This window comes from Mustela lutreola, chromosome 9 (genome assembly GCF_030435805.1).
Source record: "Mustela lutreola isolate mMusLut2 chromosome 9, mMusLut2.pri, whole genome shotgun sequence".
NCBI classification, from domain to species: domain Eukaryota; kingdom Metazoa; phylum Chordata; class Mammalia; order Carnivora; family Mustelidae; genus Mustela; species Mustela lutreola.
In genome coordinates this window covers 41,407,525-41,433,135 of record NC_081298.1, presented here as the reverse complement: position 1 = coordinate 41,433,135, position 25,611 = coordinate 41,407,525, and the positions used below count along the sequence as shown (strand labels likewise).

At 42.2% G+C, this 25,611-nt stretch overlaps 1 protein-coding gene across 4 annotated transcripts in view; it reads left to right on the top strand.

Annotated features, from left to right (window-relative positions):
* Positions 1–25,611, top strand: part of KIF16B (kinesin family member 16B) — a 279,324-nt gene that overhangs the window by 64,542 nt on the left and 189,171 nt on the right. For all 4 annotated transcript variants that reach the window (XM_059134083.1, XM_059134082.1, XM_059134084.1 and 1 more), the window contains exon 12: positions 1,835–1,894. In XM_059134083.1, the coding sequence (XP_058990066.1) occupies positions 1,835–1,894 (60 nt within the window). The remainder of the gene's footprint in view (positions 1–1,834; positions 1,895–25,611) is intronic.

The window sequence follows — 25,611 nt, the reverse complement described above, 5'->3', positions numbered from 1 at the left end:
TTAGAGGTGGTATCCCACCTCTGTCTGTTTTATAAATGAAGATTATTTGCTTTAAATTTAATAGTAAAATCAACTCAAGGCATACTTAACAATTTGTTTAAAGCTAGGATTATTTGATTGAATTTGAAAAGGGTTGATAGGCCTGTTGTTTCTTCAGGGAGTACATACTCGCTGGTGAAATGCAGAAGCATTTACTGTTGAATGCTGTGTTTCTTAGATAAATTGCCAGTGAGAATCTGTTAACTGATTATTATCATAAATTGGTAAATTCCATACACTAATCTTTTCTTCTCCTCTAGGGAAAGAAGGCATAAAACTATTCCCTCTCTGAAAGCTTCTCCCAAACAAACCCTGATAGCCACGTGGCTTTAATGTTATCTTTAGAGACTGAGGTTGGCGTCGCGCAGGGGATGAGAGACCACGCAGGAGATGAGAGACCGGAGCATGCGTGCAGCCCCAGGCAGCGAAGACAGTCTTCGCAGACCAGTAAAAACACGCAAAAACCAAAGCTAGAGAGGGTTGGTCCTGTGTGTTGTATTAATTTATTTTTAACCAAAAAGATGATGGATTTTCACTGTGCTTACTAGTAAAAATGAGGAGATAATGATTTTAACTTAGTCCAGCCCTGGGTGGGGGGTGAGTGGAGTAAAGTGAATGGCCCCTGAACGATGGGATATAGGTGGGTTAGGTATGTTTTGGTTTTGCTCTCGGGTAAACCATTGCTCCGGTTTCTTCGCCTCCTGTCAGTCACAAAGGCTTTCTGTCAGGGAGGTTTCTGACATGAATGCCCTTTCTAGTGGCCTGTGGGCAGGAGCTTCCCTCGGAAGAGAGTGTGCGGCAAGAGTATTAGGAAGGCACTTTGGCCTGGTTAAGTAAGCCAACTCCTCAGTGGGAAGAGCAGTAAGTTCAGGTGGGACAAGAGTGCAGAAGCGGCAGAGGTGTTAAATTAGGAGAAAGGCTTTCAAAGGACAGAGTGTCTTCTGTCTAATCATGTCATATCCCCCCCCCCTCCACCCCCAGCCCACCAGTTACTCTGTTTTAGCTTCAGGGATATTCCTTTTTATGGGACACATTCTGTTTTTTCTACCTCTCAGTCAGGTACTGTATCACTGGGTTACTAGAATCACGTACTGGACCATTTAAAAAGTTTTATGGAACCAGCAGAATATTTTCATTAAATTTTAGAAGTAATTTCCAACTGTGCTGTGTTCAAAAATTGTGGAGGCTTTCTCCCCTGAGTTATAGCAGACTGGGAAGAAGCTGATTTTTATCAAAAGATTTTTGCTTTTGCTAAAAGAGTTAATTAAAAAGCTTTTTTTTTTTTTTTTTAAAGATAGAATGAGATTTATAAACCCTATTAATTAGCTAAAAAAGCAGATTATCTCTTAAAGAAAACAGCAGCACCTAGGGTGATTTAATCACCACATCTAATTAGAAAGAAACATAAATCACTATTTTTTAGACCCTAAAGTATAATCAGGAAAAAAGTAACTGATTTAATGGGACATTGTCATCCTTAAACTTGTCATCTTCAGTTAATATCCAAGGAAGCAGCTTTTATTTAAGTATACCAGGAAAAAGAGTGTTGTAAAACTCTAGGCAACTTGACAAAATTTTTTTTCCTGTTCTTTTCTTTGCCTTAATGTAGGTGTAGGACGAGATTAGCTTGTTTGATTTATCTTTGGTTATAGTTCTTTCACAGATTGAAATTGCTATCTAATTAAAAAAATATATGGTACATCCTTCGATAAGTTCTAAGAGTTTGGAAACTTTCTAGAAGAAAATCACAGTAAGTTTCTTATGGAATAGTCACACATGTCTGTTTTTCCTTTAGGTTCAAGAATTGACCAAGGAATGGACAAATAAGTGGAATGAAACCCAAAATATTTTGAAAGTAAGGACTGTAATATGGTGCCTTAATCTTACTCTCTTGGCTCAAATAGGTAAAACGTTTTTTCTTTCTCTCTCAAATATGGCTATTATGTGCTTTGCTTAAGGTAAGATCAGTGACTTTTGGGGATTGGGTTTCTGGTTTGATTTTGAAGACAAGTTTTTCGATTTTTAACTCAGCACATACTAAACTCACCTTAATATTCAAGGGCATCCTTAATTTTCATGGGCATCCTTCCTGCCTTTGTTAAACCCAGTGTAAAAGCGGGGGCGAGTTAGTTCTGTGTCTGACAACTCTGAGAGAGGGGTCAGCAGTGGACTGTGTTCAGTTCTCCATGTGCCATTTAGGTGGCCTGGCCTGCTCCGGGGCTTGAAAAGACTTTCTGGTGAGGTGGGAGGTTGTGCTGTGCTGCTCCGCGTGGGTGGGTTGTGGTGTCTGAGAGCTGACACTTCCGGGAACAGAAAGCACGGCCCTGAGTGAGGGTTTCCCAGTCCACTCTTTCTTTTCTCCCCTCCTGGTTCTGATGATAGTGTCATATTATTTTGAGGTACTTCCTTGTTATTTCCTGTGTCAAGAGATTTTTGTGTGGAAAACGGAGCCAGGACCTCGCTCACATTTCAGGGTAGTCAGGTGTGGGAATTACGCCCCACCACAAGTGAAATGCCAATAGAGTATTACCCCCACCTTAAAAGACCACCAGAGACGTGAGTCAAAGCCAATCAGCGGGGGGGGGGCATTTTTTGGTCTCTCACAAAACGTGGGTACTTTTCCCCTGCAGCGGCATCAGCTCTCAGAAGCAGTGCCACCACCCCTGACTGTGAAGCCCACGTTGTTTGACGTTTCATGGCACAGTGTACACTTTGCTCAGTAAATTTGGTAAAAGAGAAGAAGGAAATCTGTTCCATTTGAGGAAGAGAGAAACCAAATGGTTAGCTCTGAAAATCACTGCGTGTGTGCCAGTCCACACAGGCAGCAGCGCAGCAGTGCCGTGAAGACTCGAGCCTCTCCCTTCTGCTGTGTGCAGCCCTGGTCCCTGGAGAAGGGGTTCTATGGCAGCTGCGTGGAGGAATCCAGCCTGAGAGCCCCCACAATGGACCCCTCCGCTCCTTTGTTACTTTTTTTTCCTCCTGTGGTGATCCTGGGCCCTGAAGTTAAGTCGTCCTGCCATTCCAATTCCATTATTCATAAATCTATTTATTTTTATAGTTTTATAACTTTTCAGATGAGAAGAGTGGAATTGTGAGGTGTGCTAGGTGTTAAAGATTACGAGGAAGGCTGATGATATTTCACATTTTTCCATCTCTTGCTCTTATAAGCCCGTTTTGGATTTCTCTGCTGGTATTTGTGTTTTAAATCTGTAGTGGTTTTCTGCTCACGTTTGATATTTTAAGAGCTGTCTTATTGGAAGACAGTGCCTGAAGCCTGACGTTAAAAAAAGAAAGGCAGCTACTCAAATGCTGTATTTGAAAACATGCTTTGGAAATGGATGAGGAAAGGGGCTTGTTACCTGATGAGTTTGTATCTGTGTGGTTTATGAAATCCCTTCCCATGTTTCTGTTGTCAGACTGTCCCTCAGTCAGCTTTCTCCAGTAATGCTGTATGGAACTCACTCCAGCCCAGTGACTTAAAACAGCATTTTCTCTCATGCGTGTGCAGGTTGGCTGGGGGTTGGCTGGGCTTGGGTCCAGGCTGTGGGTGGGTTTGGGGTCTGCTCCACATGTTTCTCAGCCTCTTGGACCAGCTGTTGTCCAGGGCATACTCTTCTCATGGTCTTGGCTAAGGTACAGGCAGGCAGGCCTAGTTGTACAAGCACATTTCACGTTTCTGTTTGCACCGTGCCTGCTAGCATCATGTTGGCCAAAGCAGGTCACTTGGCTGAATTGAAAAATCAAGAGGGAAAGAAGTACACTTCATTCGCAATAAAGTGATGCCAGCGGTGTAATTGTACAACCTGCTTTGAGATCAGTGGTTTAATTTACACACGCCCATTTTAAAAGGTGAGCCTTCAAATTCTGGGAACTTGGTCTTCTAGAGAATTTGCACATTTTGTAGAGACCAGCCCAGTGAACCAATAAATTCCCAGGAGTATGTTCATTGTCAGGACCCAGTTGTGGACTCTTCCTGTTTGCCAGTTATTGGCCTTTTCAGGCCCCCAGTGCTGAACACCCAAGGAGAGACTTTTGGGGAGAAAAATGAAGAGAGTTAAAATATTCAGGGGATGGAAGGGAGAGCGGCACAGGCGGATTGGTGTTTGTTAGTGCCACGAGTGTCTGCCTTGCTGCTTTTTCTTGTCCGTGTGTATCGGTGAGTCATTTCAAAGGAGACACGTGGGTATTGTTTCAAGAGAGGACCAAGGAGAGGAGCATAACCCATCTTTTCAGTCGTCAGAATGATCTCCTTTGTCAGTATTGAGCCATCTGTGCCGTATGCTTGTATCTCTTCCTTCAGTTATGAGGCCCAGGATTAGTCTATCAGCATTCATTATGTGGAGTTGCTTCAGGAGTAAATGGGAGCCCCCTCTCATGCAGGGGTAGGGGTCTCAGCGTGGAAGGCAGAGGTCCCTTAATGGCAGAATTACACATGGAAATCCCTTCATTTCCTTTAAAACCACTAAATCCTGAGCTCCTGGATTGCTCACAAGCCAAGGAGTAAGAGTAACTTTGTTCCCTTTTAATTTGGTCTTTGGCTTCCTTTGCTCTGGATGAGTGATCCAAGGCCCTCTGTGGGGGTGGAGGGAGAGTGGAAGGCAGCGGGCCAGACTGGTGCTCTGAGAAGGGATGATGGCTGTTTGCAGCCAGGCTGGGGGCACCATGGTGACAGTGACAGCCTTAGGCTTTGATCTGTGGGACTTGGATCTCGGGCTTCTGTTCCCTTTCTGACTCACTGAGTCATGACACTTAACCCGCAACTGTCACATACCCTGGTTCCTAGCTTAGAAATCAGGGTGGACGGCAACATCTTCCTTAGATCCAAGTTAATAGACCACAGCATAATACAGTCCTCGGAGTTATTTTTGAAAGTGGCTAATGAAGGTACAAAGTATGTTAATCTTAAGGAGGCTGTTCTTGGGCAGTTAGGTAATGAGAGTTTTATTATCCTCCGTGATGTACTCTGTATATCTACTTTCTTGCCCCTTAACCTGCCTTCCTTATTTTCATTAATCTTCATTTTCTGGAAATTAAAGTCCAGACTCTCAGAGGCAGTGGTCTCCTCAGTTCCCTGTTTACTTGGTCAGTTCTGCCTGCTCTAGGACCCCTGGCATCCCACCCGCCCTGCCAGAATTCCTGCTGGTCCCAGTGCATACCTGTGTGATGGGTCTCTGAGTGTTTCTTGGCCTTTGTCTGTGATGCTTCACCATTCCAGATGATTCCTTCCCCTTTCCAGGCCTGTCAGAATCCATGTGGAAGCGCTCGCTCTAGTCAGACTTCTCCCTCTTCCCAACTGGAATGATTTTGTTCTTGCGCCTTTATAGCATTTGGTTTTACCTCTGTCACAGCAACCATCACAATCTGAGGTTGGTTGCCTTCTCTCTCTGAACAGGAGCAGGGTCTGGGCAAGGATTGTCTCTTTATCATCCCGTGAGCTAGCTTCTGGAACTCAGCTTCTCTATAGAGCAGGCGTGCAGCAAAAACTTAACTGCGTTAAAGTAGTATCAAGAAACAAAAACCAAGACCTTTATATTAATTTGCTGTGGTTGTCAGACAAAACCTCACAGACTGGGGTGCTTACACAGCAGAAATTCATTTTCTCAGTTCTGGATACTAGAAGTCTGAGATCACAGTGTTGGCAGGGTTGGTTTCTCCCGAGGCTTCTCTCTTTGGCCTGTGGTTGGTGCCCTTCTGTGTCCTCACGTGGCCTTTTCTCAGTGTGCTTGCACCGCTGGTCACCCACCCCCTGTGTGCTAATCGCCTCTTTTTATAAGGACATTGGGCAGATTGTAGCCTAACTGCTTCATTTTAGTGAAATTACCCCTTTAAAGGTCCTGTCTCCTAATACAGTTACATTCTGAGGTACTGGGGAGTAGGACTTCAACAGCTGAATTTTAGGGGGAACGTTCAGCCCCTCATGACCTGGAAGCATACACAGCTGATGGAGCGGTGGGAGAAATAAAATGGGGTGTTGTACACGCAGTGGTCTTGTTCCTACCTCTACCTTCCATCGTATGTTCCTCAATCTTCTTTGAAAGGCTTGTTTGTGAGTGTGTGTGTGTGTTTTTTTTTTTTTTTTTAGTCTTTGGAAGGAATGTGCTGTGGCTGCATTGATTTAGATTATGGTCCTGTCCTTCATCTGGATCAGTTAGATATCTGCCTTTTGAAGTGTGACTCCTGGACCAGCAGCATCACTGTCACCTGTGAGCTGCAGGCTCGCAGGCTTCCCCTCAGAGGCGCTCTGTCAGAATCCAGGATTCCTGGGTCTGCACCATAGTGTTTAAGGAAAGGGGGGAACAGGCTTGGTTTCTTTGCTCTCAGAACTCTTCTTCCCCTTCTCCAGCTCTGCCCTGGGTCATGAGGGATGGACTCCCGGGGTCCGATGGGCTCCTGTGGGAGTCCCCGGGAGATTGGAGCAAGAGAGCAGACCTCTCGCTCTCCAGCTTCTTGTGGCATCCACATGACCCCTTGGGTGCCGTCCTGCCTGGTGACACAGGCCTCACCCCTGTGTCCCTCCTGCTCACGAGTGATGCCTGTTCCTGCTGGCGTCAGTTTGAGGGTAGCCTCACCATCCCTCCTGGCTATCAAGCTCCTCTTTCAGCCAGTTCCCTGTTTAAAGCCCCTGGGATGTAAGCCTTGAAGTAGCTTCTCTTTCATGGTTTGACCTGGTCTGCTACCAGAGTGCCACATCCCAGTCTCTTGCCATGCTGTGCCAGCCCCAGAGACTCCATCTGGACTCTTCATCTCTTCCTCCTCTCTCTTTCTAGTCTCTTAGAATGCTGCCCAATATGTTTTTCATCCTGGCTGAATTTGTATTAAACGGTGATAACTCTCTTGGGTCTTGGAACTTAATGTTGTGATAAATCCAGCAACTAGAAGCCGTGGGATCAGTGCGCTCCCAAGGCCACGGTATTGCTTCCCCGTTTGCATAGCTTCGATATCGTGCCAACTACTCAGTGTTTGAAGTGGTTTATAAAGTGACTACTTGATACCCCTCCCGTGTGCCTTTTGGCTTGGCTTTTTATAAATCCCATATGTTTTACTGCTGATGAATTTTTCCAAGTAACGAGCCCCCAAATGCTTTGTCCATTCCTACTTTCCTCCCCTCCCCCACCCTACCCTTTACATACCTCTTTAGTTTGTCTGCTCAGTACGTGGTTTGATTTCTCTGTTCTTGCATTTCATCAACGAATAAAAAAAAAAAAATGCTTGAAGATATGTTATCTGATGACTTCCAGATAACTCCTTGAATTCTGTGCTTCAAGATAAATCACAGTCAGTTTGGACCGCAGCATAAAGCTCTCGAGTGCCTGACAGATGGTGTGGCAGAAGGGAGCACTGACTTTGGGCACGGGCTGTCCAGAGCCCAACCGCAAAGCGCTGCCTGCAGCCTGAGAGCGCTCTCTGTTTGACTCCCGCCAGCGCTGGCTACTCTTCCCATTTTGTAATAAATTGGGTCTCCTCCTTTCTGAAAACACACCCTTTGATGACTCGGGGTCTGACTTGCTTTTGTGTTTTCATTGCCCTGCACAGGACATCTGACTGTGACTTGGCACCCGGGAGGGTCGGGGAGGAAGCAGGCTGCCCAGACGCAGAGGCTGCAACTGGAGAGACTTGCCCTTGAAAAGTGAGCTGGTGTAGAAGTCGAATGAAGGTGGTTGTTGTTGTTTTCAGACATTAATTAAGTGGAGTTTTTGTTTTTTTTTTTCTTTTTTTCTTGCACACACACAGTAAGCAATGTTACTGAATGTGGGGGATGGAGCATACTTGAGTCTATGTGATGGTGGGATCCTAATGCAGATGATTGAAGTTTAAATCGTACTGGTGTCTTAATATTTCATCTCTGGGGAAGAGAAGAGGCAGGCCACGACAGGCGCATGACAGAACTGGGTAACACTTTGATGGGAGAAAAGGTTTTGCTTTTTCAGAATGTTTTGACTAATAAGAAATGGAGTAAAGTGAAATTGGAATCCATTCTTGGCATAAGGTTTTCTGAGCTTGAATTTCATGGATATGCTTACTTTAAACCAGCTGATCTCTGTTTTATGATAGAATCAGTCAACTGAACTTTTGTCTCTGGAAGATTATGGCAACCCATAAAAGATTTTTTTTTTCCCAGGCTGTCTGTGGTTTTCCATTTCGCAGAGCAGACGTGTGTTGGGGAGAATAATGCGTTTGGAAGCAGCACTAATAACTGGGGCTGTTGCTCAGCAGATCAAGGCAGGCCTTTGGATTCCCACCGCCCAGGGCACCGAATCTTCTGGTTTCTAGAAAACCTACAAACAAATTATGGGAGAGGTGATGCTTTGCGGCCTTTGTCTCCTTTAGATGTAGTTAATCTTGACCTCTTCTTGGTACAAGAAATGAACCTTGGGCAGCTTTAGGATAGAATTTTGTTTATGGACATTGATTTTGCCCAGATTTTGGATTAAGGAGGGGGAATCTCTGTCAATCACGGGTCACCTTCCTTTTTAGCAACTGTTTGGGCATTTAATTCTGACCTCACACAGTCTCACATATTGTTTCTAGCTTATAATAGCATCTAAAAATACAGAGCATTATCTCTAGGGCTCATTTGGCTATGTGAAGATACTACATCGAGTTTCCAAGTGTTCATCCAAGCAGAGACTGGCTGCACTGGGAGTTTTGGAAGTCAGTGCTCTTTCCCCTTTGGTTTTCATGTGAGAAGAAAGTCGGTCCAGCTGAGCCCCTGCTTATTGTTGCTGTCCATGGCGGGTCATGCCTTTATGATCTCAGTAACTGCCGTGTGAGTTTCGTTTTTGTAAGTTTTAAAAACTTTATTTTCAAACTTTTGAAAGCTTTTTGGTAAAGATGGGATGAGAGGTAGAGAGCATTTTTTGTTTGGACATACCAATATCCTAATAAATTAGGATTACTGCCTGCGTCGATAAAGAATTTCTAAGTGTTACTATGAATTTAAGAATACCCTCCCTGTAATGGCTTAGCCAGCTTGACTCATTTTCTCTCTTCCATCCTTTATCCACCACCCATTTATCCATCCATCCATTCTTGACCTCTCCTCTCTCCCTCCCTCATTCAGTAAACATATGTTTATTGAGAACATTTTCTGTATTAGGCATAGTTCTAGACATTGGGTATAGCCAATGAACCAACAAAAAAAAAAAAAAAAAATCTTTGCCCTCCTGGAGATGATTATATCCTAGTGCTAGAAGACTTTTTCCCCCAGTCGTGCATTCTTTGGTAAGCTCACATAACCTCTCTTCTCCTTTTAAAAATAGATTTTTGGGGACACCTGGATAGCTCAGTCAGGTGTCTGACTCTTGGTTTTGGCACAGGTCGTTGTCTCACAATTGTGGGATGGAGCCCCACATCAGGCCTTGTGCTCAGTGTGGTCTGCTTCTGATTTTCTCTCTCCCTCTCTCTCACTCAAATAAATACCGTCCTTAAGAAAATAGATTGTTGACAAAACAATATAGTCCCTTCCTCTGATGTGCGATGTTTGAGGCTTCAGATTATATAAACTACATGTCTTACTTTTCAGTTTTAGTATTTTAAGTTTACTTAAAAAGATAACTTATGCTAAATGTATTAATATATCTGTCTATATTTATAGTGCTTTGAAAAGCCCCAGAAGAATAGAAAGCTTTGTTTTTTTTTTTTTTTTTAAAGGGGAAGAGAGAGAGCATGTATGGAGGACAAGGTAGAGGGAGAAGGGAGGGAATCTTAAGCAGGCTCCACACTCAGCACATGAGCCCAAGGCAGGACTTGATCTTACAACCCTGAGATCATGACCTGAGCTGAAATCCAGATTTGGGCGCTTACAACTGAGCCACTCACCTAGAAAGCATTTGTAACATTGATATCCATTTGGATGTAAACTCCGTGAGGATTTAGTTTCTGTTTCTTTTGCTGCTGAACAGGTTTCAATGCTGAATAAATGAAAGGCTAGAATGGCCACACCTGGGGATATGTCACTAGAGATGTTGTTATGAATGAGTTCATCAATGTAGGCTCATTGTTCCTATTGTTAGGTTATAAAACTCCTGAGGTCAGGAAACATGTTTGTTCATTTTTGTATCTCTCATAAATTTTAGTGCTTTATAACTAGTGTTTTATAACTAGGAAGTGTTCTGTGAATAATGGTTGAACTTGGTCAACTGTGTTCTCCCATTTCTGAGAATGTTTCAGAACAAGTTGGAGGACTTTTGCTGCATAACAATCTTCCTAAAACCTAGTGGTTTTAATAGACTTAATATTTTTCATGATTTCGTGACATAGGTTGGCTCATCGGATTCCCAGGATGGTCGAGAATGGCTTCACTCCCATGGCTGGTGGTTGGCTCGGTGTCACCCGCGCATGATCTGGCCTCGTTTCTCTCATCCTTGGGCTCATTGATATGGTGGTCTCTTGAGAAGCTGAGACCCAGTATCGAAGCATTTTTCAAACCTCACTTGTACTTTATTTGATAATGTCTCCTTGGCCAAAGCTACTCATGTGGCTAAAATCAGAGTTAAGTGTGAGGGAATTACCCAACGACATGACTTCAGGGTGAGTGGTGATTCTTTCCATTTTTGCAGAAAAATGTGACCACAAGCATCTTTTTTCTCTGTTCTCATTCCTTGTCCCCTTGCCTTACCATCCAGTGACAGTGATTTGCAACAGAGTGTATGTGTGAGCATGTATTCCTGTGTTTCTGTAGAGGATTTGGGATAGGGGTTGCAATAAAGATGAATTGAGAGAGCATGGTAAGAACTTGTATGTCTCCCCCACTCTAATCTGCAGACTAATGCGGATGACTTCGTGTTTGAACAAAAGTCACCTACAAAAGCCCCATGTGCAGAGCCCTTTATCTTTTTTAGTGCATTCACGTGTACCATCTCCTTGGTTCTTTCTTGATCTGAAGCAGGAGGAAAAAGATGTGATTGCACTTGACTTGGTATGAAGTTGTTAATTTGTCAGCCTCTCGTGGAAGGTAGACTCTGGGTGTTAATTTCCATCAGACTGTGTTTTCTGCCTTTTCTAAAGTTCTGCTCTTGCAACTGTTTGTTAAGACTAAGGGCAGAGTAATACAGTTCATTGTTCTCTGAAATTGGGACTCGATAATTAATGGGGGGGACCACTGTCAACACTACAGCACTGGAGGTTGACTGAAGAACTTGGCAGGGTCAGAGGCTAAGCGAACAGTTCCCAAAACCAGCTCCCATGCTGTTACTAATGCTAAGGCTACCATATTTTCCATGGCTGTTTTCATCTTGAAGGAACTGCCCATAAATAAAGGCAATACAAGTATATGTTGGTTCTTACTTTTGAATAACGTTTCTGGAGCAAAAGGCTCAGAAATAAGTCAAATGCACCCTGTTAAATGTTGGAACCATGCGATAAATTATTTTGAATACATAGGGGATTTTCCTTCTGATCTTTGGCAGTGAGGCATGTGCGCTGACGGGCTTTTACTGCATATTTATTGCCACGGTCAGGGAGGAAAAGATTGCCTGGTCATATGAAAGTGTGCTTTATGTGCACCAGCACACCTGGGTGTGCTGAACTGTAGGAACTTGGTTTTGTTGGCAGGGGTCTTAAAAAGCAACCATGTCATGGTACAGATCAATTTATTGTTCATGTCACCCAGGAGCACATCTAACTCATCTTGGATGAGTTCTAGCCATTGTGGGTTTGGAGAGGAGTGTGTGGTGGGGAGGGGAGGGGGTGGGTGTGGAGTGAGGAGATGACTCGCAGCCTGCCTCACCGAGAGAGTTTTGCCTGTGCACTCTTCTGACCTGGGTCATGTTGACCTCTCTGATTCCCAGAACCTCACTGTAACTGCTGCCAATAATCATACCTGTCACATAAGGTGACAAATGAACACTTATGGGATGTTTACAGTGCTGTCCAGCACATAGTTAGCAATGTAAGCATTACAGTAATGTTAACCATTTTTTATTTGTTTGGTTTTCTGGGAATCCATCCTCTTATATGTAAAAGTACCAGTAACAGATGTCCTCCCAACTGGGCAGAAAAAAAAAATTAACCTCTACAGAAGCTTTCAGAAGTGTATCGTTTTATGCGGTTACAATGTGGCATTACTTCTAAGACATTTTATAGTGTAGCATTTTATGTTTGTTTATTTCAAGTAGTAGGAAATCCAGTTCCAAACTTGCTTAAATGGTAAAAGGGTTTATTAACTCACAGAAGAGTAATGGTCTGGAGGTAGCGTGTGATTTAGGCATGGTTTGATCAAGGCACTGGCTCTGGTTCTCTGAGATTGTTCTTGGTTTTGCCTTTTTGTTGTAATGATTTCATCCTCACACATTCTGGTCTTGGAATGGCAAAGCAATAGTAGCATTTACAGCTTTATATCCACCTGCCACACCATCTAAATTTGAGGGTTCTGGGTTTGAGAGTCCCCAACAGAATTTTGAGCTTTGCCCTGAATGGTACATTTTTAAACCAACTGTTGGGGCCAGGGAAATACCCTGTGCGGACTGGCCTTGGCTTGTCAAGCCAGATCAATCACTTTGATAAGGGAATTGGTTGAGATGAACCAGGGCCTACCTTGGGAGCTGGGGTGAAGTTGAGACACAGCTGCTCTGCATTGTGCAGTGGGTGGAGTGGGTGAGTCTTGGTGAAGCCTGGGGTGTCATGTACTGGGGTGTAAGATACCTTCAGTGGAAATGAGATGCAAAGTAGCTGAAACTTTTTTTTTTCTCAAGGGAAAATGTTTTTGAATACTTCCTTTATGACTCAGAAGTCCTATATTCAGCTGGAAAATTATGTGAAAGGGCCAGTTGAGTATCTGTACGGTGGTGTGAAGATTTCATATGAGAGAAACTGCTCTTTTCTGGTGTTAGAATAGAATGATGGTACACAACGCATTCCCTGTATTCAAACGCATTTTCCTGTTCTTTAGATTGATTACTTTATTTAAAATGAGCCCTCAATGTGGGTGTGTTCTCCTCTCCAGCTTTTCATATGTAGTGTTGAATTTAGCTTAATTTCCAGTTGACCCCTTTGGCTTCATGTTTCCCAGCCCAGTCTACCTAGCAACAGTTACTATGAGCAGGGAGCTGGCATTGCCCTCCATCTGTAATACAGCAGCAGGTTTTAAGAGATTACTTTTGCTTAGCATCCTGCTTGATTTTTCGCTTTGCATTATTTAAAGATGACAGCAGTTTCTCTTAACTCCAGACAGCAGAGTGATTTTTTTTTTTTTTTAAAGCAAAAGTGTTGGTTTTAAGAAGTACGTATTTGGGGGTTCCTGAGTGGCTCGGTTTGTCAAGTGCCAGCCTTTGGCTCAGGTCACAGGGTCCTGGGATCAAGTCCCACATTGGGCTCTCTGCTCAGCAGGGAGTCTGCTTCTCTTCCCCCCACCCTGCTTGTCCTCCCTCCCTCTGCTTGTGCTCTTTCTCTCTGTTAAATAAAATCCTTAAAAAAAAAAAAAAAGCAGGAATTTGTAAGACAGTATAATTAGCAAGTGGGCATCTACTGAGCAAGAAATATGGACCTAGGTGGCATGTAGATATTTATTACCAGGTTGTTCTGTTACTTGCAAGGGAGGGGAGATGGCTATACGTTTCTAAAATCTCATGTACTACTCTCTAGCACCAGCTTTGCCAGCTACATACAGCTTTCCTGAGCAAGTGGTCTAGGTCTCCTAGATGAGAGGAGTTAGTTTCCAGTAGTTGTGATTCCCCCTTGAAAGAACGTAACAACACGGGCCGCTGAAGGGGGTCATTTGCCTCTGGATCCAGTACGCTCCTCCGTATTAATGTGTTTTATGTAAGCTTTTCTTGTCCTTGCCATTAAAGTAAAAACTACAGTGGCTTTCTTAGCAGATTGGACTGAAATCTAGAGCAGAACTTGCTGCGACACTTCTTTAAGTTGCAAAGTCCGGTGTCTCATCCAAAACCACTTAAATGTCAGTTACTCCGCATGTAACAGAAGTTGATTTTCCATGCGCAAGTGGTTTCCACCTGACACCACTTGTGGACCTTTTTCAAAGTTCATCTTGGGGGTTCTTCAGACTCAGACAAGGGAAACTGTGGGAGGTGACACCCCCAGATCTCCACTTTGAACAGGTGCCCCGTGCCTCCTCAGGAGAGGAGGGCCTCCTAGCGCTAAAGCACATGGAAGATCATCCTTTAAAGCACATCTTGACGTGGTTCTTGCACAGGCACAGGCCCCTGGAGAGGCGTTGCACACACGGCTGCAGCAGTGTCCTGTGGTCCCCACACTGGGCACTCACGCAAGCATTTGGAGCCTTTGGGTGATGCCGTTTGGAAAGAAATTTCAACTCAATAGATGATTCGTTGGTGTTGTTAAATAGAATGATTTATTCACAGGACCTTTGGGAAAAAACTGTGGGTATTTCCTTTTTTAATGGAGGTTCAGCATATACTGTGCCCACCTGAAGTGGGCAGCTCATGCATTTTGCTGTGTGTGTCCACGCCTGCAGCCCACACCCAGATCAAGGTAGAGAATGCTTCCTAGTCCCCAGAGGCTCCCTCTTACTCCTGCCCAGTCTGATATTTCGTCTCCCTCTCACTGAGGTAGCTCCTGTTTCGACACCTGTCATGTAGGTGACATTTGTCTGTTCTCAATCTTCAGACAAGTGGAGTCATGTATTATATTCTCTTCCTGTTTTGGCTTCTTTTGGGCAGCATGTTGTTGCTGTAAGGTTGACCCATGCTGTGTGTAGCAGTGGTTTCCTCTTCATTATGCCACTCTGCCACACCCATTTTACCCATTCTCCTGTCGGTGATCTTTGTTTGGGCTATGATCTCCTGTCTTTTGGTTATGATGAATAGTGTTTCTGTGCATGTTCTTGAACTTGTTTTGTCGGGTGCATGCTTTCACTGGGCCCCCTTTTTTCTGGCTCTCATTTTGGTAGGAGTTTGACCCCAGCCTGCCTTTCTTTGGTGTATGTCTGCCCAGTCTTTAAGAACTGAGAGTCCTTGATCCAAATATCCCATTCCTTGCACAGCTGGCTCTCAGCCTGGGCAAGGCCAAGGGAGCCAGCAAGACCACCGCCCCAGTGGATCAGCTCTGGACGCAGCAGGAGCAAAACCATTCATCCACAAGCAGCAGATGTTTGCCTTCACTTGGCGTGGGTTCCTAATGTGATTTTTTTTTTTTTCTGTTTTCATCTGGATCTAGTTTAATTGGGTGATTAACACAAATCTCTTCTGATTTCTATAGATTTGTATAAAGATAATTTTGAAGGTTTTTAATATATTCTGTATTTTTTTCCCTCTAAGTCTTCTTTTTTCACAGCTAGATATTTAATAATTTGTGCACTATAAAGCTGTTATGGACTGTCTGGTTCTCCTTTGCTAGATTCTGAGGTCCAGACCTGTTTCAATTGTATTTGGAGCCTTACTGTGCTACCCCCAAATTGCTTTGCATCCAGCAATTTAATATTAAGAAGAAGAATAGTAGATAATATTTACTGCACGCTTACTTGACTGTGTGTTAGGCGTTATTCTAAGTCAGCAATGTTTAATAGAAATGTAACACCAGCCGCATAGGAGGGATTTAAAATTTTCTAATAGCAATGTTAAAAAAAAAAGAAGATATAGCTGAAATTAATTTTAACCCTACATTGTATTTAAGCTATTATGTAAAAAAAAACCCCACTTTGACATGTAATCAATATAAAAATTATTACCGAAGTATTTTATGCTTTTTTTTAATGAGTCCTTGACATGTGTGAATTTCACATTTATAGTATATCTCAACACAGATGCAAAATTTGTCTAAGATACACTTGATTGGTGTTTCGATTTTATAAAATTTATAGTTGAAAAGCAGATTCTCATATTAACTCTGTCCCAAACACATTTAAAAGTCTTCTAGTAAATCAACTGGGTATAGTTTTAAAATTTAAATGAACAAATTAAATAAAAATGAGAAGTTCTGTATTCCCACTGCATCAGCCACATTTCAAGTGTCCGGTAACCATGTGCATGCTGTGGTTGTAAATGTCATACGTATTAATTCGTGCTGTTCAGTGGCCTCATGAGGGTAGCATAGGATTAGTATTTTCTTTCCAATTTACAGACAAGGAAACTGAGGTCCAGAGGGTGCACAGTTAAGGAGGAAGAGGTCAACAGAGGTCACAGTTAAGGAGGAAGAATGCTATCATGAGTTCTGGGCTCGTGACTCCTTTGTACTGCCCAGTTCTGGTCTGTTTGAATCTGACCTTGGTCCTTTCCCCGTTCACACGCATTGGCTTTTGTTGTGCCTTTCCCTAACCCTTGTCTTTTTTGCTTCCTCATACTATAAAGAACAAGAGGGAAAGTGGTCTTAGAAAGTGCCCTGTATTTGTCCTGAGTTTGGTTGTTCATCAGTGTTTTAAAAACCAAAATAGATGATGGCCACAGTTTAAGTACCATCTGCTCTGTTATCTCTGTAAATGTCAAGACAAGATTTGCTTTCTTTGAAAGAACGGCTCAGGGTTCCTTCTGTGTTTGGTAATGCTCCTTCTTTAATAATGATTTTGATTTTTTTACTTCCGCCAAGGTTGGGCTTGCTCATCTCTTTTGCTTTGGCCCCTTTCTAAAGTCTTTTTCTTAGGCAGAGAAACATGCTTATTTCCCTGACGGAAAGCCTTGCTGATTACATAAACAGTCGATTAACACATACTTTGTTTATTTTATGTATTATAGAATATATTTTTATAATGAAGTAGGCTGGAGAAAAGAAGATGTTACTAAAAATAGGAAAGAGAAAATACCTTTACAGTATTGTATTGTATTTGTTGAAAAACATCTGTGTATAAGTGAACCCACGCAGCTTAAACTTGTGTTGTTCAAGAGTCAGTCCTATTGTTATTTTGAGTGCTGCAGCCTAAGGAAAGCATTGTAGCGGTAAGGTGATAACCTGCTGTATCTCAGCCTCGGTGTGCTATGTTACAGATTCCTCTAAGGTGGCATTCTCTTCCCCTCTCCAGGACGTCCCGGTTCTCTTCTCTGTGAATCTTGTGTGCATACCATCACCTTGTCACTGCTTATCTCATTTGAATGAAATGGACAAAGGCCTTGTGCTTTTTTGCGTTCTTTCCCTTTCTGGGTGGTCCCATAATTCAGGCTTTTGAAATACTGTGACTATTTTATAATTATTTAAGTCTTCTGAACTGAGGCAACCTGGTTTTTACACTTGGATTTATCCCTAACTAATTGTGTGACTTGGACCAAGTAGAACCCTTTTATCTTGCTCTCATTTTTTTCAGTCCTAAATGGAGTGGGCTGGTCGAGTTGAGCTCTAAGCTTTCCTTCCACTGGAGAAGATCTTGGGTTCTTTCTCCGGAGGCTGCATGGACTTATCCCTGAGGGCCTCATACCGTGGGTGTAGGAATCCTGCCCTGCTTCTCTGCTTCACAGGTCTACAGTGAGGGCTTCCTTTCTGTCCCTTTCTGCTGGATTTTTTTGGGAGGTGGGATGGAGACAACTCTTCTTTTTTGAATGTCCCCTGGTGGCCTGTCTCCGGCTGGGTGTTTATGTATTACACACATAGTATTGTACAAATCAGAAGTCTGCCACTTGATGGGTTTTCACAGACCAAACATGCCCACATAGGCTACAACCAGGTGAAGAGACAATGTGGTCAGTGCCTCAGTGTCCCTGCCATGCTCCCTTCCAGGCACTACTTTCTCCACAGGAGATGTCTAGCCTGACTTCGGAGACTGCAGCTTTGTGTATCCTGCTTTTACATATGGAATCCTACAGAATGTATTATTATTATTATTATTATTATTTTTGGTGATTGGATTCATGTCTCAGCATTATTTTTGTAAGATCTATCTATAATTTTGCACATAGTTGGATTGATTTTACTTGTGTAAATGTCACAGTTTGTTCATTCATTCTATGCTTTGAATTTAGGTTGTCTCCTGGTTTTGGCTGTTAGAAATGGTGCTGCCTTGACCCTTCTCGAGTGTGCTTTTGGTGAACATACATACATATTTCTATTGGGTAGATACCTCGGAGCAGAACTGCTGGGTCATAGAGCCAGGTGGATGTTCAGCTTTTGTAGATAGTGAACATAGGTTTTCAAAGTAGTTGTACCATTTACACTCCTACTTATATGAGAAGCCCAGCTGCTTTCCCTCCTCAGCAATATTTGCAGGTTGGTTTTTTTTTTTTTTTTCATTTTAGCTATTTTCATTGGATCTGTCAAATTGTGGTTCTACTTTGCATTTCCTAATGGTATTAAAAAACTTCCCATTACTTTTAATTAGCCTCATTTTCCACATGACTTCACCTCAGACCTTGTCATGAGGCAAGTTGCCCCAGCGTTGTATGCCCTGGGTCACGGGGTGCTCCTCCAGCTTTCTCCAGCTCTCCTCGATTTGTTTATGCAGAGACTTTGCTGCTCAGTCATCTTGGAGAGCTATCACTCACTCTGTCACCAGCCCCTCACAAATGCCCAAAGGGGACCTTCTGGGATACTTGGGGCATACCAGTGCAGTGATTTGGAACCAACCCAAATCTGGTGGGTCTTTGGATCTTTGGGTCTTTGGGATTCAGCTTACCTCATTTCCTGTCAGTCTTATTTGTTAGAGTGTGACTACCCATCCTGCTGGCTCTCTCTCCCCCATGCTCTTGGGAGCTGTAGCTATTATTTTAGCCAGGTCAATATTCTTTTCTGCAAAGTGAGAAACTAATAACCATAATTGTAGCAAAAAATTGCAGGCACATTTTAAGTGAATTGTATCTCTTCATCTTAGAAAACATCTTCAATGAACATTCCCAGTAAACTAGATAAAGACCTCAACTTATTCTGGTGGCAGTATTTTGCTTAACCAGAATGTTCATGACTGTCCTGGTTTAGCGGAAATCAAATTACATTGATTTCTGAAGATCTTTATTAAAAGGCTTTAGACAGTACATATGGTTGAGAAATTGCAAGGTCACAGTAGATGCAATTTAATGTGTCTTTGATCTAGGTCTGGAGTTATTATCTAAACATCTTAAAGAAGTCTTTTATGTTCCACACCAATTCCCATTCAGACTCCTTTCTTTCCCCGATGGCACTGTCTCCCTCAAAGGGCCGTGTCATTGTGTATGTTTTAAGTAATTAAAAAAAAAAATGCTAAAAGAGATCTCAACAACCATCCTATTCACAGAACATGGGATGTTAGAACAAGGGGGCCCGGGCAGGAACCTTGGTGAAACTCTTTCCTTGTTCGAGTCTACTTTTTTTTTTTTTTTTTAATGGAAATTGAGGCCAAGAGAAATTAAATGACTTGGCGTGAAAGTTCTAGAGTAGAACCAGGGCTAGCTCCTGTTTTCTTATTCATAATTCAGTGCTCTTTAATTATACTTTACTTATCTTTTAAAATGGTTTCCAGACACCTAGATTCTTAGTACAAAGATGGAACTTTACTTTGATGAAGAGAATATAGCAAGCCTGCATCTTTTAGGATATAATTTTAATATGTAAAATTTGGAGACAAGATTTAGCCTGTGGCATATTTAAATCAGCAAGCCATTCTATAATGGGCTTCATCTGCATTTAAATTATTCTTCAGAGATTTTGAAAGTTGGTTTTGAGTAAATGGCTTGTATTTATTGTTATATTAAGCTGGAGTGCTTTTTGGTTCAGTTTAACAGGAAGCCTTTTAATGTCTGCAGTATCTCCTACCATTCCAGTCTGCTGTTAGTAAATAAAGACATGTTTGCATTTAAAACAAACTAAAACACTGGAGAACAAAATGCTTTCTTTACTTCAGCCAAATAAGTGTATCTTCTCAGTGGGTTAATCTTAGGAGATATTTTAAATTTTGGATTGAAGGTAAATGATAACTGGCAGTTTTAAGTATGAAAAAGGACATCTATTTTAGAGTTGGACATATTCCACTTTCATAATGCACAGTTAATGTGATAATAATTTGAAAGAAATATTGTGCGGAGGGTGCATTTCGGTTTCTTATCACTAGGTGTCACCACAGATAGGCGAAACAAGGATTTCAGGGTCCTTGGTAGTGAAGTTGCTTGAGAGGACATGACAGGTTCTGCTAAGTGGACTTGGGTCTGGTGACTGATTCCTGGGTGCTGAGCCTGTGTGAGAGATATATTGTGAAGAATTTAGTAGAACTCATGTCTCATTGCAGCTAACTTGAGAATTGCTGCTGAAAGTTGTAAATGTACCTTCACATTCCTGGAGATTCTTATCTCAGTTTTAAAATCATCTTCCTAAAATTGCTGCAGGAGCAGAATACCCAGATAATACCTCAACAGCTAAGAGTTTTCTTAAGTCTGAGTATAAGGTCGTCATTTTGATAAGCTTGACACTAGAAAGCTATCTTTGTCATTTGCTTATATATGTCACTTAAAAATTTTCTTGCTATGGCATTTCTTCTTTTACCTCACATTTTCCTCATTTTCAAGTCCCGATATTCTTGAGAGAATTAAAACATATCATCCCCTGTTTTCTTTTTGCATTACCAACTGCACATTTGATAATATTTCCTCTCTTGACTTTTGGTATAGTCCCTTGATTTTTGGCGGAGTTCTCCTTGGTTCCTGCTGGATTGTGAAGCTAGGAACCTTCAGAAGTATTCAGGTTGAATTTTCGCCTAGCCTTTTCCTTGTTCAATTCATAACAGTTAAGGATGCAAGCTCTGGCACCGGACTGTTTGAAATGCAGTCCCAGCTCTGCTGATTGCTAGCAGTGTGACCTTGGGCGCCTCAGCCTTCTCATCTGTGAAGTGGAAATAATAGTCCCTATCTCATTGAGTTGTTAGGAGGATTTAATGAGTTGTTTGCAAAAGCACTGAAAGTAGTGCTTGGCCAATGATGTTCTCATTTAAGGACTTGTTAAATAAAAGACTTTAGTTTCAGGCACTCTATGGGCACGTTTATAAATACTAAATAATCTAAAGCATATTTGATTTAGTTAGGGAGGGAAGAAGAAACATTTTCTTTCCCTTACAAATGAACAGCAGACAAAAGATAATGGCCATTATTGTCACTTCGTTTATTCATTTACCATTTTGGAGCACCTGCTTGGTAAGAGGTGTTGTGTGAACATGAATGAGGTTATTCATCTGGCGAGGAAACCAAAAATGTAAAGAAATAATGAAATAAGTTGTTACAGGTGTAAGGCTAAAAATGACAAGAGTTAACCTTATCAGGGATGCCTTTGGCAACAGATACCAGCAACCTGGGAAAAGATCCCGTAAGCCAGTTAAGGGCTGTCCCTTTTCCCTCCCTCGCTGGGAGTTACAGAACAAGGCTGGTGGCATGGCCTTAGTGGTACACGGTTTTGAGACCGTTTCTGCAATTACTTAATCTCATCTGAGACTTAGGGGAAGGACATTGGGAATTAGGAAAGGGCAGTGGGGCATATGTTAGCTGAATCTCCCCCTCTTTCAAGCCCCACTCAACAGCTTTGCTTTGTGAGGAAGGCCAGGAAATGGTTTTCCAGCGAGGCACATTGCCATTCCTACCAAAATTGGCTTTTTGTTCATGAGGAAGAGAGGGAAAGCAGAAAGTGGTCTTAACTACAAGCACTGGCTGTGTGCCAGTTTTGTCTGAAGTATCTTACATGTAGTGATCCACTGGGCTCTCGGAACAGCCCTGCTGTATGGATATTCATTGTCATGCTCTAGGAAATGGAAGCTGTAGATAAGGAAGAGTAGATAAGAAGCTTGTCATATAAGCTTGGCCACACCAAGGTGGCCAGAAATCAGTCTGAGGATTTGCAGAGACTCAAAGGAGGGCTTGGCCAACAAGTCAGGTCTTCTGGAAGATAGTAGTAGTAGTAAGGATGTTAGGAGGGGTTCAGAGAAGAGTTGGCCTAGAGCTGAGCTGATGTTAGGAGTCTTGGGCTGGGGTAGTGAAGGCTTTCTGATGGCCTGAGCTTAGAAGAATCCATTACTCTGGGGAACTGAAGTTTTGGGGGAAACTGAGTGAGCTTGGAGCAAGGGGCTGGGAGGAGGGAGGTGCCGTGGCTAGAGGAAGAGCATGGATCAGACCATGGTGGATGTCATTTCCCCTTTAAAGCTCCTGCTGCTTCATTATTGCTTCAGGAAAAATGCTCAGAGCTAATTTAAATTCTGAACATATATTCTGAGGACATTTTTCCAGTTTAGTTTCATTATCTGAGCCATCAGTATGTCTTTTGAAGTGTCTAAGAAGTATATTGAAATTTCTTATTCATTTCTCTCATTTCACATTGAATTAATGACATAGAATATTCAAAATGGAAGGAGGCTTAGAGCTGATCTTATTCAACCTTTTCATGTCATAGTTGGGACCATCTGAGGCCTGAACACGGTATTCCCTTGCTGAATGATCTCCAGGATTACATAGGGAGTCAGTGTCTGAGCCTAGGCCAGAAGATAATTTTCTCATTCACCGTCCAGGCCTCCCTCCATTCCAGTATTGCCCAAAATGTGTTCTCTGGTCCCTATGTATCTCCTTTGTAGTGTACTGATGTTTGGATAATAATTTGCAATGTTGTGTTTGACATACATCTTCGCTGGATTCTAGTTCTAATCCTGAGTTGAACGCTTGACACAAAGAAGACACTCAGGAACTGTCTGTTGATGGACTGCTCCGGTGTTAATGTTCCTTGAGAGAGGAAAACACAAATCCTTGTTCAAATAACTCTTGGAAATACTGGGTTAAACCAAATTAAACAGAACTGCTTATAGAAATTTGGAAGAGCCTTTAATATACTCCTGTGCTCTGTGGCTCTGGGATGGTTCTAAAGAGGTTGCTGCTCACTTTTGACTTAATGGGTTCTGAGGATTCCTGTTTGGCTCTAAGCCAAATGACCTTTTTCAGTTTTGGTATCTGGCACATAAGAGAACTTATAGCCTGAGTAGATTCCTTAGAACAAAAATGCTTTTTAGTCTTTGTAGAATGCCTTTTGGTCTTTTGCTACTAAAATGAAGAGTTTGCTGCTAAAAATTCTGTTGTTTTAGAAGACAGTGGTGGTTTGAAACATGATGGATGTTCTTCATTTCTCAGAGCCTGGATTTGTTTTTGTCCATCAAGTATTGGTACTTGGTTGTGGTCAGATTCTAAGGTTGGCCTCCCAAAGTCTGTTTATCTCAGGGAAGGAGGTGTCCTGAGATAATGACTTAATGCAGTTTTTGGAGAGGGGATTGGCATGGTGACAGCCCAGAAAATAGGTCAGCAAGGGCAGAATGCAAAACCCATGGGCTGTGGTCAGTCCACCCAGAGGTTTTGGCCTGATCTACAAAGTGGCAAGAGCGAACAACATGACCTTATCATGGGAACATTGGTAATAATGTGATATTAGTCCTACGATGGGATTCAGGAAATGTTTCCTCAGATTGTGTGGGGGAGTCTCCTCATTCCAGAGATTGGCTTGGGCCCTTTACCTTTGTACCAGTGAAGATTTCTTTGCTTATATAAAATTAAGATTAAATTATTCTGCCAGCTCCTGCTCAGTAGAGCTTGGTGGCCTAGAGCATCTGCGTTAAGCCATTGAGTTCGGGATGGAAGCCTGTCTTGACCTCTTGGAGTGAGTTAAACTGAGTTACTTTAGCTTACTTTTCCTTATTAAAATGGAGATGATAACCTTTTCTACCTCACTGGAATAATACATGTAACGATGTAATCTGTGTAACTACTTTGTACAGTGTCTGTAAAAGAGGTTGGCGTACTTCCCTTAAAGGAACAAACAGTGAATATTTTAGGAGCCATATGCATGTTACTAAGTGGAAGAAGCCAATATGAAAAGACTACATACGGTAAGATTCCAACTAGATGGCATTCTGGCAAAGGTAAAACTCTGGAGTTGGTAAGATCAGTGATTTTCAGAGGGAGATTAAGGGGAGTGAAGGATGAATAGGCAGAACACAGAGGGTTTCTAGGACAGTAAAATGATTCTGCGGTGGTGGGTACATATCAAAGCCCACAGAATGTATAACACTGATAGGGGAAGTATTTTTTCCCAGTCTGTGGCTGATCTTCTCATTCTCCTGTCTTTTATAGAGCAGGGGTTTTGAATTTAATAAAGTCCAGTTTAGCAATTATTTCTTTTGTTGGTGGTGCTGTCAGCGTTGTGTCTAAAAGTCACTTCACCGTCAGCATGCCAGAAGTCGTCTAAGTCTTCTCCTGTGTTATCGTCCCTGGAGTTTTATTGTTTTACATCTTACATGGAGTTCTGTGATCCATTTTGAGTTAATCCTTGTGAAGTGTTCTTGACGTTGTCTGCTTTTTCCCATAAAGCCCTTAGCATATTAATCATAAGTTTTAAAAAGTCTTAGTGTGGTAATTATAGCTTTCCTGCTATATGTGACTCTGGTTCTTGTGCCTTTTCAGTCTCTTCATATTGTGTTTTTATCTTTTAGTGTGCCTTGTCATTTTCAGATGAAAATGGAACTATGGTAAATCGGCCTTCAGTAGTAGAGCAGAAGGGGTTGGGAGGAGGGAAGTATTCTGCATTCGCATGATTAGGTCTTGGTCTCTTGGTTGAGCCTGTGCCCTTGACTATGAATGTCATAGTACTTTTCACCTGATTCCTTCCCTCCCCCTTGACACCTTAGGTGGGACAGGTTGGCCAGAGTGAGCTGGAGTTGGGTATTTCCCTTTCCACAGGTAGGTTAGACTCTGAGAAGACCCCAGCAGGCTAGGCTTTGGTAAGAGAGTTGATTGAGGACAGCATTGTTAAGAAGAACAGAATGTTCTGCTGTATTTCAAAATGGCGGTTCCCCCCCACCGTCTACTGGAAGCACAAGGTAATTTTTCATTATATTCGCTGTGAGTGTCCGGTAGAGCTCCTGGCAGGGGGTCTCACAAAAGCTTGGTTGGCCCTCTGGAGTTTTTAACCCTTAGACTTGACCACACCAAGCTTCCACCAATTTGTCAAATTATCCTTTACTTTACTATCCTGCACATTCTCATGGGTTTCTGCTCCAGTAACTTGGGATCCTGTGTCTCACTGTCTGTCTCTCCACTTTTGGGGTTGGGGGTGTAGCAGTTTGTCCTGTGACCTCACTGCTCCAACAGATCTAAGAAAAATTGCTGTTTTTCCAGTTTTTTGTTTTTTGTTTGTTTGTTTGTTTTTTAGCTTTTTACTATTGTTAAAATAGAGTGGTGACTTCTAAGCTCCTTACATGGCAGACTAGAAACCAGGAGTTAGTTTTTTTTTTTCTTTGAAATTAATCCCAGAGTGGGTTCTCATTCAAACCCTGATCTGTGTTTTGTCATATTAGCTCACTATAATAATTTATATTTTTATTATAAAGCTATAGTAGTCAGAACAGGATGTTCCTGGCATGTAAGTGGACATATGGACCAAGAAACCTAGTTGAGAGCTCAGAAATAAGCTCACATATATCTGATAAACTAATATTTGACAAGGGAACCAAAATATATAGAATGGGGAAAAGATAGTTCCTACAATAGAAATGGTGTGGGGGAAAACTGAATGTTCATTTGCAAAACAATGCAATTAAACCCCATCTAATACCACTCACAAAAATTAGCTCCAAGTGAATTGAAGACTTAACTTTAAGACCTGAAATTGTAAGACAAATATAAGAAAACCTAGGGAAACGCCTTTTTGAGATTGATACTGGCCTAGATTTTTTGGAGATGACACCAAAAGTGC